At 38.0% G+C, this 14,482-nt stretch overlaps 1 protein-coding gene and 1 long non-coding RNA gene across 3 annotated transcripts in view; one reads left to right on the top strand and one right to left on the bottom strand.

Annotated features, from left to right (window-relative positions):
* Positions 1-14,482, bottom strand: part of DCP1A (decapping mRNA 1A) — a 32,197-nt gene that overhangs the window by 13,595 nt on the left and 4,120 nt on the right. For both annotated transcript variants that reach the window (XM_048315466.1, XM_048315467.1), the window contains exons 4-5: positions 6,890-6,956; positions 2,333-2,471 (exon numbers count right to left, since the gene is read on the bottom strand). In XM_048315466.1, coding sequence (XP_048171423.1) covers positions 2,333-2,471; positions 6,890-6,956 — 206 coding nt within the window. The remainder of the gene's footprint in view (positions 1-2,332; positions 2,472-6,889; positions 6,957-14,482) is intronic.
* LOC125331452 overlaps positions 1-14,482 on the top strand; it is a 26,229-nt gene extending 11,747 nt beyond the window's left edge. The window contains exons 3-4 of the long non-coding RNA XR_007206061.1: positions 11,331-11,473; positions 12,402-14,482. This is a non-coding gene — a long non-coding RNA (uncharacterized LOC125331452). The remainder of the gene's footprint in view (positions 1-11,330; positions 11,474-12,401) is intronic.

Raw genomic sequence — 14,482 nt, 5'->3', positions numbered from 1 at the left:
ATAAGCTGCAGTATGTTTCCCTGCTCATACTGAAATACACACACAAAACCACACTATAAAAAGCATCCATTCACTTCATTAAAAAAAAAACCTCAGAGTTCATTCATTTTCACATATGGGCTTGATGTAGTGTGTACTTGAAGGATTAAGCTGATTTGGAATCCTAGATTAAATCACTCAGACCTTCATAAATCTCTTTTTCACTCCCTCTGCCCCCTTCTCATGCTGACACTCTGCCAATCTCATGTGGGCTGCACACAAGGATTACTGTATGATCCATCTGGAATGTACCAGGCAGATAAGTACTTTCTGCTCCTAAATACAAATTCAGGCATAATTACCAAGTACCATAAAATTATTCAAAAAGAATTAAGACAGGAAAGGTCTCTCAAGAAGCCATCTTCCAAACAAGTTGGTTACTTCATCAAGTTAACACTGGCACACATTGGCTACAAGGAGTTCCAAAATTAATGTGCCAGGGTTTTGTTGTTAAAGCTGAGGTGGTCAACAGAACCTTCTCCAAAGAAGTTTGCTTGAAACGTGACCAACATTGTTCATTTCTGCTTTTCTGACAACTGTACACAACTACAATCACAGCTGGCTCTGATGGGATCACCATGAACAGGTTCATTTATGGTTCATGTGTTGTAAAAATATCAAGAAACAAACACACACACAAACAACAAGAAGAAATGAAGATACAACTCCCCCCAGTTTTTAAGTAGCTTTGCTGTATCCCATGCCTGCCTATTTCACTGTTGTATTATTGGCAGCACAGATGCTGACTGTCCACTAAAATATCTGCATACCAGTTCCTGTTCATCAGAATTTTACTTGTCTACAGAGCTTCAGCTATGATGTTTAGGAACACTGTTTCTAGCAAAAGCTTTTCAGTACTCTCACATGAAAAAGATCTGAAAATTAGAAGAGAAGCTGGAATATCCCAAGCCATCCAACAGCCATCTGTTGGAAATGTGTATTATCCAGTACTGCAAGGACAAAGAGGGAAAAAGGCTTCATCACACCCAGGAGGGCACTACCAAAGCAGTGGATTCTTGTGGGATGGGTTTTTTCCCTTCTTTGCAAAAAGACTTCAGTTTTTTCAAATCTGTCTAAATTGATGCACCACTGAAAGATGAATCATGCAAGTTGTGATGTTTTCTTCTGTAATCTTACAAAAGCTGCTACTTGCACAATGCTGGCCTTCATACAGAGACACCTCTCCCCAAACAGCACTGATACACACACATTCAGAAGTAACTTTTTTTAATCATCTGTATTTTAAAGCACTGAAAAAACATGACAGTGATTTCCAGAAATTAGTATCTAGCCTGGGTCAAAGATACTGTATTGTTTGTCAGATTGAGCTGACCTCAATGTACTACAGACAGTGACAAGGTTTAATCCACATGCTTACTCTTTTCTCATCGTCCCACATTGTACTGTAACCATCTAGAATCCCACAAAGACTCAGATCCCAAGTACTCAAAGGAACTCTGCTGCACAACAAGCAACTCCTGGAAGGAATCAAGCACTGTACAATGTGCTCACTCTTCTCCCACCAGCACAGCCACAGAAGCCACACCATGGTTCTGCAATGCAATACTCACACATTGCTTTACTATGGCACATTCCTGTATTATTATACTGGGGAAGAGGCGTGTTCAGAATCTCTGTTTCCATGTTTGGATCTCCCACACATTACCTTTATATTCATCCTGCACGTATGAATTTGGTCCTCACGACTATATAGAGTAATTCTTTCCTAAGAGAACTACCATTTCTCATTATGTAACCTTGTGAATTTAGCACTGGCAAAGGATAACAGACTTTTTCTTCTGAGATGAATTAATTTATTAAAAAGACAAACAGTAGACAGGACAGAAGAAATAAACTGGGGAACAGAAAGACAAGGAACAGTATTGTTACATTTAGTCTACAGCTAATAAGAAATATGCTTCATAGAGTCTACAAATGTACTGAATGACTCAGTCTCTAATACCACAAGACATCTTTTAAGACTAAGAAGAAACAGATGCTGTTGGGCATAATTTTTATTTGCTATTCCCAGAGACAAAATTTTCTCACAGCAGGAGAAATCATTGTAAAATGGGTCTACCCTGCTACACTTCAAGTTGGACCACATGATCAGGATTCAATCCATCTTGCCTGAAATCAGAGAATGTTTCCTAGTACAGTGTTCCTGAGGGAGGGAACAACACATCAGTCTGAAAACAAGGCTGCTGAAACTATTGCAGAGACTGCCCACTCTTTAAACAAAGCACAGCTGATGTGCTAAAAACTCATTTCCAGAAAAGAGACATTTACTTACTCGTTCATATTCATCCTTGGCTTTACTAAGCATTTCCAGGATGTCAATGGGCCTGTTTTCACTGCAGCCATTGGTCCTGCTGGGACTTTTTCTGTCCTGGGAAACTTGCTGCGACCTCTGAGCTTCTTGTTCAACCACTCTGTAGGAGTGGAAAGGAGAAACAGGATTTAAAAATTTAACTAGAGTTAACATCTTGCAAAAAGCAGTGAAGAAAAATGTACTCCCAGCACATTAACCCATTTTTTCTGCCTGAGTAAGAGCCTAACACACATTTGACCAAAGTTACACACGTTTTCATCTGCTACAAGGTTTATGCAAGTCAAATTGTCAAATGGTCTGGACGATTTATCTCCCATTCACAGAGCACTGGTCTGTCTCTCACAGAGTTTGCCTACAGTAAACACTACTTCTATAAAACTCTCATGTTTAGACATTTTTACAGTGAAATATGTGGACATCCAAGCATGTGATACACAAAAAGCACATGTATTATACCATAGACTAAGACACAATTTTTTCTCTTTACTTCCTAACATGCATTTTTCCAGATTTAGCCAAGTCAAGCCATGTCATTCAACAAAATCTATTACCAAACAGTTCTAGTTTAGGATGAGGCCTACCATTATGTAACAAACAGAGACAGTGGGAAAGAAGAGAATTGGCTCATACCAGATATCTCTGGAATCAGTCTGCAAGAGGACTTAGAGCAAGTTACCCTCACACCCCCACCTACAGCTCTGGAAAAAAACATTAAACCATTTCCTTTTCAAGCTGCCCTGCAGTCATTCCAATTACCTGCATTTCCTCTGGCCTCTGGTGTCTATGGTTTATTTACCACTTCTACTCCACCCCCGTCTGCCTCAAGTATCCAAAACCTTCAATTTGAAGGACAGGTAGGAGATGCAAGAAGATTATGTGTACCTGGTCATTTCAGTAATAAAATAAAAGCAGCATATACTCCTAATCCATATGCAGTTCACAAGATATACATGGCTGTGCAATGCGCTAAAGCTTATCCTCTTGAAATAAACACACACCAGCCTGTAATCCCTTCTTTTTTAAGCCTGCATTAATCAAATATGTTAAGAAAAAACAAGCACTGTAAACAGGGCAGAGCTCTGGAGCTGGCATGCCACTTGAGAACTTTCATGCTGTGGAACTGATGGCTGAGGGGGGAGCCAAGAGGTGCCATCACAACAATCACAGAAAGTGTCAATCATTCCAGCCTCCAGTTTCTTTGGGTCAGTTAGGATTCAGGACAAACGCTAGATTTTATAGACTGTAATTATTTATATGCACCTCTATGTTTACATTTCTGAGGAAAAAAAAATAGTTCAAGTTTTGGAACTTTCTTCCTAGTGTTCTAGCAACCAAGCTTCTTTACTTCACTAGGGTTTAGTTGTGTTTAGTTGAAAAAGGGTTAGATTTGGCTTTTAACAATTTGATGTGGCTTTCAGAATTTGTAATCATACAAGCTGATTATTTACCAGCTTCTGATTATTTCCAGCCATCTCTGTAAGCAGCAGTCACCTGCAAAGGTAACTCACAATAGGGAGGCAAAGGTAACCCTGACAATTTTCAAGAACTGCAGCATGTGCTTGTTTGGATGAAGCAGCTCAATACTCCACAAGTGTTTCTATGGTGACACCCTGAGAGAACATTTTGTTCCACCACCTCACGCAGTCACCCAGTTCTGGCTTAGGACCTCTCTAAACTCAGCTCCAAAACTAAGGATGAGAAAGAGCAAGGCAAGAGAATCCAAATGCTTTGCTGAGATTTTAAGTGCCAGCGTAATTGTATAATAAAAAAGAAACACTTCAGTTAAAGGGACGATTCTGGGCAACTGAAGTCACACATGTGCTGCCTGGCAGGCAAAGCAAAGGCTTCACTCTTGAGACCCTCCTTCTGCCTTAATTAGTTGGCCCAGAAGGTTTCAATAAAACATCCTCCCATGAAAACAGTACTCATTGATCCCACAGCAAAACATCTTCAAGGAGTGCATCCATTTCACAGAAATGTTTCACAAAAATTTCTGAAAAACAGTTCATAATATTTTTCTCTTGTTCATGATGAAGTGTTTGTTACCTTTTTAAAGTTTACTTTCTTTTTGAAGAATAACAAATTCTCTTCTCATCTAGGTAATTGTCTAATAGCTCAAACTCCATATTCTGTCTTGTGCAGGTTACATTTCAATGGTGGTGATGAAATAAAATTTGAAACTTTATCCCCAGAATTCTGAGATACTGTCCCAATCCTAGTCTGCTGCCTGTATCTCAGAAGACACTTTGGGTCTGACTGTTGAAACAGGATAAAACAAGCTTATAAACTAAGCTTAAAATAACCCTCCCTACAAACTCATAGGTCAGAATGCAATAGTTTTCTGAAATATTTGAAGCCCTCCAATTTCTGTCCTACTTCTTCTAGAAAGGTCAACATTCAATCAATCAATCAATCAACTTGACACAAATTAATTGTTCCTGAAATCAGGAGTTTGATGACTCCCATGAAATGTTTTTATTTCAGAAAATTCTAGGATTCTTAAAGAAAAGAGAAAAAAAGATTTCTGTAAATCAAATACCTAAATACCTTTCCTGGGGGAAAAAAGTCAACTAATGCAAATCTGTACACTGAGCATGCTCTGTGTGCAATCCAGGATTAAATCTTTTTTAAGCAAGGCCTGCTGTTTCTTTCCATTGTATCAGATAGTGGAAGAGGCACACATTCCTTCAGGGATGCAGTAGCTGCTGTGATGGTTTGTTTAAGAATATCTGCAGTTATAGCATTGAAAATATACCTGGCACAACCTCACAGAAGGATAGGGGGAGGGAGAGAACGTAAGAAGTGAAATCTGTGATTACAAAACCTAATTTACTTTTCTTTTCAATGATAAGCTACCAAAATATAAATGGATGGCCTGCAATCTTAACTCAGTCTGGCACAATAAGGTCAAGTCAAATGCAGGGAAGAGAATGCAAATCTCCTTGAAACCTTTTATGGTTATGTTTTTAAAGTGCTGAGGTACTATAAAGGCAACACTCTTTCCTATCAGTGATTAAGGGTGCAAATCCAAATTTCCACCCCAAAGACAAAAAATTAAGGAACAAAATTAATACTCTTGGAAGAAAATGTAAATATTGCAATCCAGCAAAAAGGGCAAACGTGCTTTAGGGACTGCTGTGCCATGGCTAGACTGATCTGTTACCTGAGGGCACTTTTTAAGATTCCTGAAGTATCTGTAGCCCATCACTTGTGCTACAATGACCAGACCAGTTTAACACCAAATGGACACAAGGTGTCTGAAAGTTTGCTGTCTGAAACTTAGATCTGCACTGTAGAATAAGAATATGGTAGAGTTTGAAGGGTTCAGCTCTCCCTCACACTTCAAACACTTATCTAATGGTGTTAGATCAAAAGGTGCATTAAAAAGAGGAAGCCATGTCCTTCTCATGCTTCGTTTATACAGAGGAGAGGCAATAGATGTTTTGTTATTTGTTTTGGTAACAATATCCAAGTGTCAGTTTCACACAATTGTTTTCCATTATTCCTTATAGTTAATCCTTAGATATGGACAAACCAAATAACAGTAAGAAGTCCAACATAACTGGGAAGAAAAAAATAGAAGTGGGAAATGGGGTGATCAGGATGAGAAAAAAGAAAAAGAATTTAGAAAGATCTTGATATCAATATCTGCCATTTGTGTTCTCTCTCACTCCTTCTGTGAGAAAATAATAATAATAATAAAAAGCAAAAATAACCCACACCAAACCCCCTACACTAAGAAATTAGAATTCAGCTTAAAATGTCTATGTTGTGACTAGTTTTCATATAATATTATATATTTCCATGTATTTAAATTGTGCAAGTCTTCAAGATGGCCTGATTGGCAAGCCATGACATGCTGCTGAAGGCATGCAAGAGATAAGAGGGTTCAGGAAAGCAATGTGATAGTGAAGAGGAGCAAAACTGAGCATAAGGGATGAGAAGATACCCTGGGCAGTACATCTACATTTTGCATTTTAGCAAGAGTAACTACCAAAAAATCCAGAAATTAGCACCACCAAGCTCCTATTATTTCACAGTTTTGTTTATTCTCCTAAACCCACTATAATTCTAGAAGATTCTACCTAGTTTTCCTACTATTCTCCAACCTCTTCACTTTAGTCAGGAATAACAACTAAGTCTTAAAAAACCCAAACAAAAAAATAGCTCACCACAAAACCAACCAAAAAAACCCAACCATTATTTATTTCATTACACTTTCTGCATTAGAAAATCTTTTGCCAGCATCCCCACACAAAATAGAATGTAAAATAATAAACAGTGCTCATACTTCCTTTATTTGAAGAATGCCAACTAATACTTCAACTCCTTTTTTTACCACTTAACTGAAAATATAATGCTGCAGTTTTTTTAAAAACAAAACTATAATTTTCACTAGTAAAAAAACTTGTATGAGCAAGAATGCTGTATTCCTCCATTTCAGGAGAGTGAGGAAAGAATCAGACACATTTAATAAGTTCTAAAAGACTTACAGAATAATAAGGCCCCAGTACTTACTTAGCCATGAGTTTTGCTATTCGATGACAGTCGTTCTTGTCATAAAACCAAATACTGTAAATTGACACTAGAAAACAAGAAAAAAAAAGCAAGTGTAACACACACAAAAAAGAAAAAAGTAATTAAATCAGTAGCAAAAAAACCCAGTAGTCCATTAGATCTGCAATATATTTCCACCAATTTCCACTGAAATATTATGTGTCACCACCTACTATTTATAAAGTAATCAGAAATAGCACATCTACAAACATAAATACAACTTCAGGCAGGTTAAATGGAAGAACTACAGAATCTTGATACTGTTTGTAAATATGAGTGGAAGGAAAATGAAGTTTTAACCAGCAGGTGACTTCTCACTACAGTTGCAACCTCCTTTTTTGAATTACTGACTTTGTAATTTAAACTAGGCCAAGGAATATCCATATAAAAAAACCCACTGATTTTTAAATTTGTCGAATTCGAAGACTAACATTAACATTTGAATTACAGTACAACAGTTCAGTCAGAGTCTCTCTGGAAGGTTCCCTCTCCAGAAGAAGGCAATACCAAAGCTCCCACCACACTGTCACATTCATGGAACAGCTTAAAACTAAATTCATAGTGACCCCTGCTCTTTGAAGGTATCAAGGACAAAGCAATGAGAACAAAAGGGTTCCAGCTCAGCAAGACACTCAGCCTCATTGTAGCTTTTAGAATAAGTAAAATTCCATTGAAAGTTTGCAGAGTTGGAGCTCAACCACTGAGCCTTCATCAGAGGGAGAAACTTCATCAGTAGTGCCATGAGCTGCTCCTTCCCCAGCAATCCTTCCAAGGGGTCTTTACCCACACACCAGCTCATCTCCTCACTGCCCACACAGCTGGACCAACACCACAAAGCTCCACAACTTTTTTCAGAATTGTATTGAATCCAGCCCACAAAGCAGATTATTTTAAATCTTAGTTCACCTATGAAGTTTGTCAAGGCATAAAGTGCAAGAATGTCAAAGGCAATTGGATACTTTACATATGTTACCATTAAAGTATTTTAATTTCTGAAAAAGACACTTTCAGCCTTTTAAAACTCATCTTTATACTGCAGTTCATGTCAATGATTTTATGTAGCTGAAATAACTGATTCTAAATACACTTAAAGTGAAGGAAAGGAATGTTAAAAAAAATTACTCAGCCATTTCCAGATAGAGGTAATTTTTATTTCACAGTGAAATCCTTTTTTTTTCTTTACTCACTTTTTTCCTTCTCAAAATAATCAAAAACCTCAATCAGAACCCAGTCAAAATGATGTCAAACCATGACACAGAGGGCAATTATTTACCAAACTTTCTCTGGCCCTTCGAATTACCCCAGGTGTACTTTGTTGGGCCAAAATCCTCAACAAGTCACTCATTTCTAGAACAATATCCTACAACAAACTGAAGTTCTTGGCTTATCTTTCTTTTATTAAATAACAGCTGTATTAGTTTTGGTGTTTGTTTCTTTAGAGGTTCCAGCTTAAGTGATAGATAACAAAGCTTTCCAAGCCGTAAACAAAGAAACGAATGCACAAAAGATACAAGCCAATAAAAAAGCATTTCATACATGTAGCCAATGCTTATGAAATGCTTTTATCAAACTTTGCAATTTAATACAACTGGATTTTTTTGCTGCATAGAAGCCTACAAAGTTTCCAGTCTGCTACATGACTAAAGAAGTAGCTCATGTTTTAGCACTGAAGAAAAGCTGTTTCCCTTCCCTGACTTCATTATCAGACAAACTGCCAAGAGGAGAAAGTTGCTTCAAAAGTATACTTGCTGAAGAAATGAAGATAGGGAACTTATAATAATGGGACAAATGATAAAAGTGACACTCAATTCTGCCAGAAACAGGCCTAGACAAGACCACAAGTAGATCCAAATTTCAATTTGGTGTAGAGTATCAGGCTTTTTTCCACTTTGTACTACTGGCAAGCAATCACAGGGAGTCCCTACAAAACAGTAACAATATTATTAAGATGCAAAGCAGATTACAAACTAACTCGGGCATTAATGCAGGTACAGTCCAAAAGGCTGGAATGTTTACCTTCCTCTTTCCAAGAGGCCTCATGTACTGCCAGTTCAGCTCCCTTCCCCAGATGTGTGTATCCCCCAACACCATTACTACTAATATTTGATATGTATTTCCTTATATATACACTGCACTTTCTTACATGTGTGCAGCTTCAATTGTGAACATCCTTATAGCACAGAGTTGGTTCTTACCAACTCTTTTTAAATATGTGATTTTTTTTTCCTACACCCAGCCTAAACATTAGCTGAACATTCCTATGTCTGATGGCACCTTTCTACTGTAGTTCATGCAAGAGTTTCATCCAACAGAAGCCACTGAATTAAGTGACTCAGTTTTGCATCCAGCTTTTGTACACTGAATGCTGGGCAGCATCTTTAGCAATCAAGTAACAGCAGTTTGTAATCAGCAGCAGCAAACCTTTCAGTAGGATTCACACTACATTTTGACACCCCTGAAGTTATGAGTAACCCATACCACAGACAAATCAGGTTTCATAAAACTAAAAGAAGTCATCCATTATCTTTATCTCTGTTCTTCTCTGACATATGTAATTTTTGCTAGAAACACTGACCCATAAATATTTATCTAAACACCTAACACTCAACTTCTCTCCAAACTTGTCTGGATCAATCCTTAAAACCCGATTAAAATTGAAATGGAAAACCAAAGAGCTTTTGAGAGAACAGAAGGATTATGGAAGACTTCCTGCTCAAGCCTAACAGCTGAATAATACCAAAAGGAAGGTCTTGGACTCTTCTATAATCTGGATTAAGAGTGGGAATAGCCACTGTGAGACAGAAGCCTCATCTTTGGCAACATAAAACGAAGCTGCACACTCAAATTGTAGTAGCAAGAGGCAGCATCCCCACCCTCACATTCCCATAACTTTGTTAACCCATTGTACCCCAAGTGGCTCCTCTCCCTTATGTCAACTGGGTACATTTTAGTCCACACCAGCTCTTTGATCCTGTTTCTGCATCAGCTTCACAAAAGCCACCTGAGCATAAGAGAGAGCACAAACAAGAAGCTCAGGACACACAGGAAGGTAAAACTGTTAAAGTGGAACTGTGTGCCAGAGGAAGTGCACATGGACTCATCAGCACTGCCAGTTTTGGAGATTCCAGGCACTGTCACTCCCTTCCCTAAAGCAGTTTAGCCATTTGTGCAAATGCATCTTTAACTCATTCAAAGAGATGATTTGTTTAAAACTTCCCTCAACTATCTGGAAGAGCTGGTAGAAGGGAGAAGAAATTTTTATTTTACAGGTCCAATTTAGATGTTGCCATACAATGAAGCAGAACAACTGGAAGTGGAGTCTTTCAAACTCTCGAAAGAAAAGGACTTGTGTTTTGAAAAACCTCCTAAAATGTAACCATGGAAAACAACCCGATCTCACTCCCATAAAGAAAAGCACGTGTGCATCATTTTACACTTCAAATAGAGTTTAAGGCAAAATGACATAAAGCTCTCTCTTAAAGCTTGTATTTTTTCTAGTAGCAATGTCAGCTGAAATGCCACCTCTCCTCAGTCAGTCAGCTCTAGTATCATCTTCACTGACACTCCTCATATTTATTTCCTCAATGTAGGTATTAGCCTGCCACATAGATTTATAAACCATTAGAATGAATGGAAGAAGTTCCTCCTTTCCCATTGTTTTAAATACCCAAGGCCATTTCACAAATATAGCTCACAGCACAATCCCAAAGCAGGAGCATGGAGTAATTCAGCAGGTGCCAAATAGTATCCAAGCTCAGGAACACTTTAACAAACTGCCATCTGACAGCATTATATGGAAGGAGAGGGATTGCTGCTTTGCAACCCAAACCACAGAAGAAAACCTCTTGCAGTTAGAGTGCCATCCTTCAGGTCAAACAACATATTTTTAGAACTTCTTTACAGTTTTCAGTCGTTCTTCCCTTCCTCCAGCTTGCATTGCTTCTTCTGCTATGAAGATATGAAGAACAGGCTCCTTTCTTATCTCAGACTAAAGCACCGGGTTAATGTGCTTGCTGGAGAGCCAGGCAGCCTCAGCAATCACAGAGATATGTTACACTTAATGGAACATGTGTGATAACAAGAGACTTTCCTTACCAGTTTTGAAACCAGGCAGGAGCTCTTTGAAACACTTCTAATGCAACTCATTTCACTTTCGCTGTTCCGGATACAAGTTGTTTTTATCAATAATACAACAAGCCCAGAAGACAGCACTTTGTAACTGAGTTTTCCACTTAAATGTATAAACCTCTCAAAAATCCATTATTTTTGTATTACTAACTCTTACCTTGGACAGGAATAAGAAGCAAGGAGAAAACCACACCACCACAAACACAAACCCCACACTGAACAAGGACCATTTATTTTAATACCCAACTTTTATGCTAAACATCTGTCTTTTCAGCACCATGGAAATCAGCCTGCCTGACCTCCCAAGTGAACTGGCTTGGATTAAAAACCCTTTTAATCGAGACCAACACAACCGATACAAAGGAAAAGTTGTAAATGAGAAAGGCTCAGGAGAATCTTTCCTGCAGACTTTAAGAGGTAAGTTGACCATTGCTTAAAACTTCAACAGATTTTCCTCAATTATTAAGCAAACTATTAACTAACAGCTCCAGTTTCTCATATTACAGATTGAAGGGAATTACTGAACTTCAGACTGGACTATTTTTACTGTTACTGGGTGAATTGTATGCATTTTTTAAAACAGAGTTTAACATGCTTTCCACAAAACACAGACAAGAGAAAACAAGCTTAGGTTCATTTAAAAAAAAAAAAATAGGTCAACAGGATTCAGTGTTTCATGAACAAATACTCTGAATACTCTAAAGAATGTGCATGTGTCCAGAGGGGAAGTTCAACAAGGATCAAATATACCTGGCAATACCTATTCCAGACTAAGATATAATAAATGGCACATTAAGTATGACATATAATCTCAAAAATTTTACCTTTTGAGAGTAATTCTAAATTTAAAATGTTACCATAAGTCAAACAATCTCAATTTGGCACTTTTTTAATCTGTTCATGTTTGGAGATACTTGCTTTCTTTAATTCTTTATAACAATAAAAACAAGAATACTTTTTTTTCTATTTACCACTGCAAGTAGTATAATTTCTCACAGCTTCTTAGTCACACCCTCTTTATCATCTTTCCTTTAGCATCTTATTCCTACAAATAAATGCTCTAAGTTTTGGGGCAGCATTATATCCAACTTTTCAGGTTTGATATTCTTTTGGGGCTGGAACCATAAGAAGCCAGAATAATTTTGAGAACAAAAATTCTGGAGTGAGGAAAGATTGCCCATTAAAAGCTGAAATATGAAAAGACAGGATTGGGATTGGGGGGTGGAGGGGAACCTCACAGAATAATGAATAACGAATTGACCTAAGTGTCTTCCATTTCACTCAGAGAACAGCAAAATGTAGATATAAGAAAGGTACTGTATCACTTGGTCTGTTCTCCTTCCAGAATGCCCATGGAAGTTTCCTTCATGCCCCACCCTGCAAAAATGGGAGGACTCCCTCCAAGAGCTGTGAAAATCAGTAATTTCCCGTAAGAATAAAACAGCAATTACCTAGGCTTGGTCTAAAAGTATGGAAGTGCCTCTGTGCAAATGGATAAAGTATCTCATGCCCACAGCTTAACAAAGTAAGTTCTGATATGCAGCAAACCAACAATTCCATTGTATAGGAAGAGTATTTGAAGAAATCAAACTACAAAAGAACAGTAAAACTCCACCAAAATATTATGATTTAGTATGACAGGCAAATCATTCTTACAGCCTCCAGCCAAGCAAAAATAATGTTTGTAGACTGCTTGTAAAGTTCCTCACGTAAGTCGTTAGCAGCTCTGCATAGACTGGAGTAGGTTACTCGCTGTCCTCAGAACAGCTCTTGTGCTGCTGAAGACAGAAATGCCAGAGGTCTGATCTGCTGCGTGGAACAGATTTGGCCTTATTATCTACTTAAGTCAAGACAGAATTCCAGAACAAAGTGAAAACATGAAGTTTGTAAAACAGTAGTATCACACTCAGTTATAAATAATGTTGACATGGAACCTTCCCCAAATATGTGGTGACATAATTTTGCTTTGATCATCTTCTACTGTTTCTAGCACGGCCCGGTGAAGCACCAATCTCTATTTGTTACTGATCCTGTTACAACACGACTAAAGAGGCACAAGGTATTTTTGTCTCTGCCAAACAGCATTATTAACATGATTTTAGGCTTCTACTGGATAGTCCGAGCCATTGCCCATCTGTAAGCTAAAGAAACAGAATCAGCAGTTCAATCACTCAGCAACCTTAACAGGGCAACTTACTCATAAAGGGTTTCTAATGATGGCAGTAGGTTTCTTCAAGGACACAATAAAAGCCACTCTACAAGACACAGAGTTGTGTAAGAGGCAGCTTTCCCTTACACAAACTAGCAGTCCATCCTCTTTCAGTCATTAAGGGATCTCAGAAGAACTTCACCTTAAGTCATTAGAGACACATGACATTAAGCCCTTGGAGATACACATTATATTAACCACTGTCTTAAAGCTCTGACTTGAATTAGTTCCAAAAATGCAAAGGTTTTTCACGCCAGCAGGCAACTGAGCGGAAGTGGAGATCCTTCCACATGAAGAGAACTTGGACGAGAATCCCCTGATCTGCCCATACAAATAAAACATACACATGTTGAAATTTGTCCGCAAATCCAAATTTGCCTGCAAATTCACAAATACTATGCAAATAGAGGCAAACAGCTTTTGCACAATTCAACCATATAATTTGTTTTCTAACTCTTTCAGAGGACATAAAATTTGGAAAACCTCGTGTAAGGAAAATAATCCAAAACAAAACAACTTAATGCAAAATGTACGGGACTTAGTGGTGTGGAAATTATAAGGAATAAAAAGCTTAGATGCCATTTTCAATGCTTTTAAACTTGTATTTGAACAAACTGAGCACTATCAGAGGGCACAAAAACTCATTTGCAGTTTATTTGTGGCACCTGAGAAAATAACTAATGACATACTAACTAACTGGACATCTTCCATCTGCAATCACTGGAGACAGGATGGGGGAATGAAAGAAAGGATAGTTTCTGACCCAAGTCTTTTAAAATGACAATGGGAAAAAAATGAGAGGAAAAAAAAATAATACTCTTGATTACTTCAGAAGGCAATTCCCACATCCAGTCTGTAATTTTTCCCTTGCTCACCTTTGTATGAATTCCTCCCTTCCTTGTACTATTCTATGTCATCTCTATCCTAAATCCCATGAGCCTCCCACAGATCTTATACACTAGTGTCCCACAGGAAAAGGAGAGCTTTCATCAATGAGAGGAAAACAGTTGGCTTTAGGGGTTTCTAATGAACTCACACACAGCCTGTACTTTCTCTGATTACAACTACCTGAAAGGAGGTTGTAGCAAGGTGGTGCTTGGTCTCTTCCTCCAAGTAACAAGTAATAGGACGAGTAAATGGCCTCAAGTTGTGCTGTGGGAGGTTTAGATTGGGTATTAGGAAAAATTTCCCAATGCAAAGGGCTGTCAAGCCCTGGA

Source organism: Corvus hawaiiensis, chromosome 11, assembly GCF_020740725.1.
Source record: "Corvus hawaiiensis isolate bCorHaw1 chromosome 11, bCorHaw1.pri.cur, whole genome shotgun sequence".
NCBI classification, from domain to species: Eukaryota; Metazoa; Chordata; class Aves; order Passeriformes; family Corvidae; genus Corvus; species Corvus hawaiiensis.
Note: the sequence above shows the minus strand (reverse complement) of the source record. Positions and strands in the feature narration are given on the sequence as shown.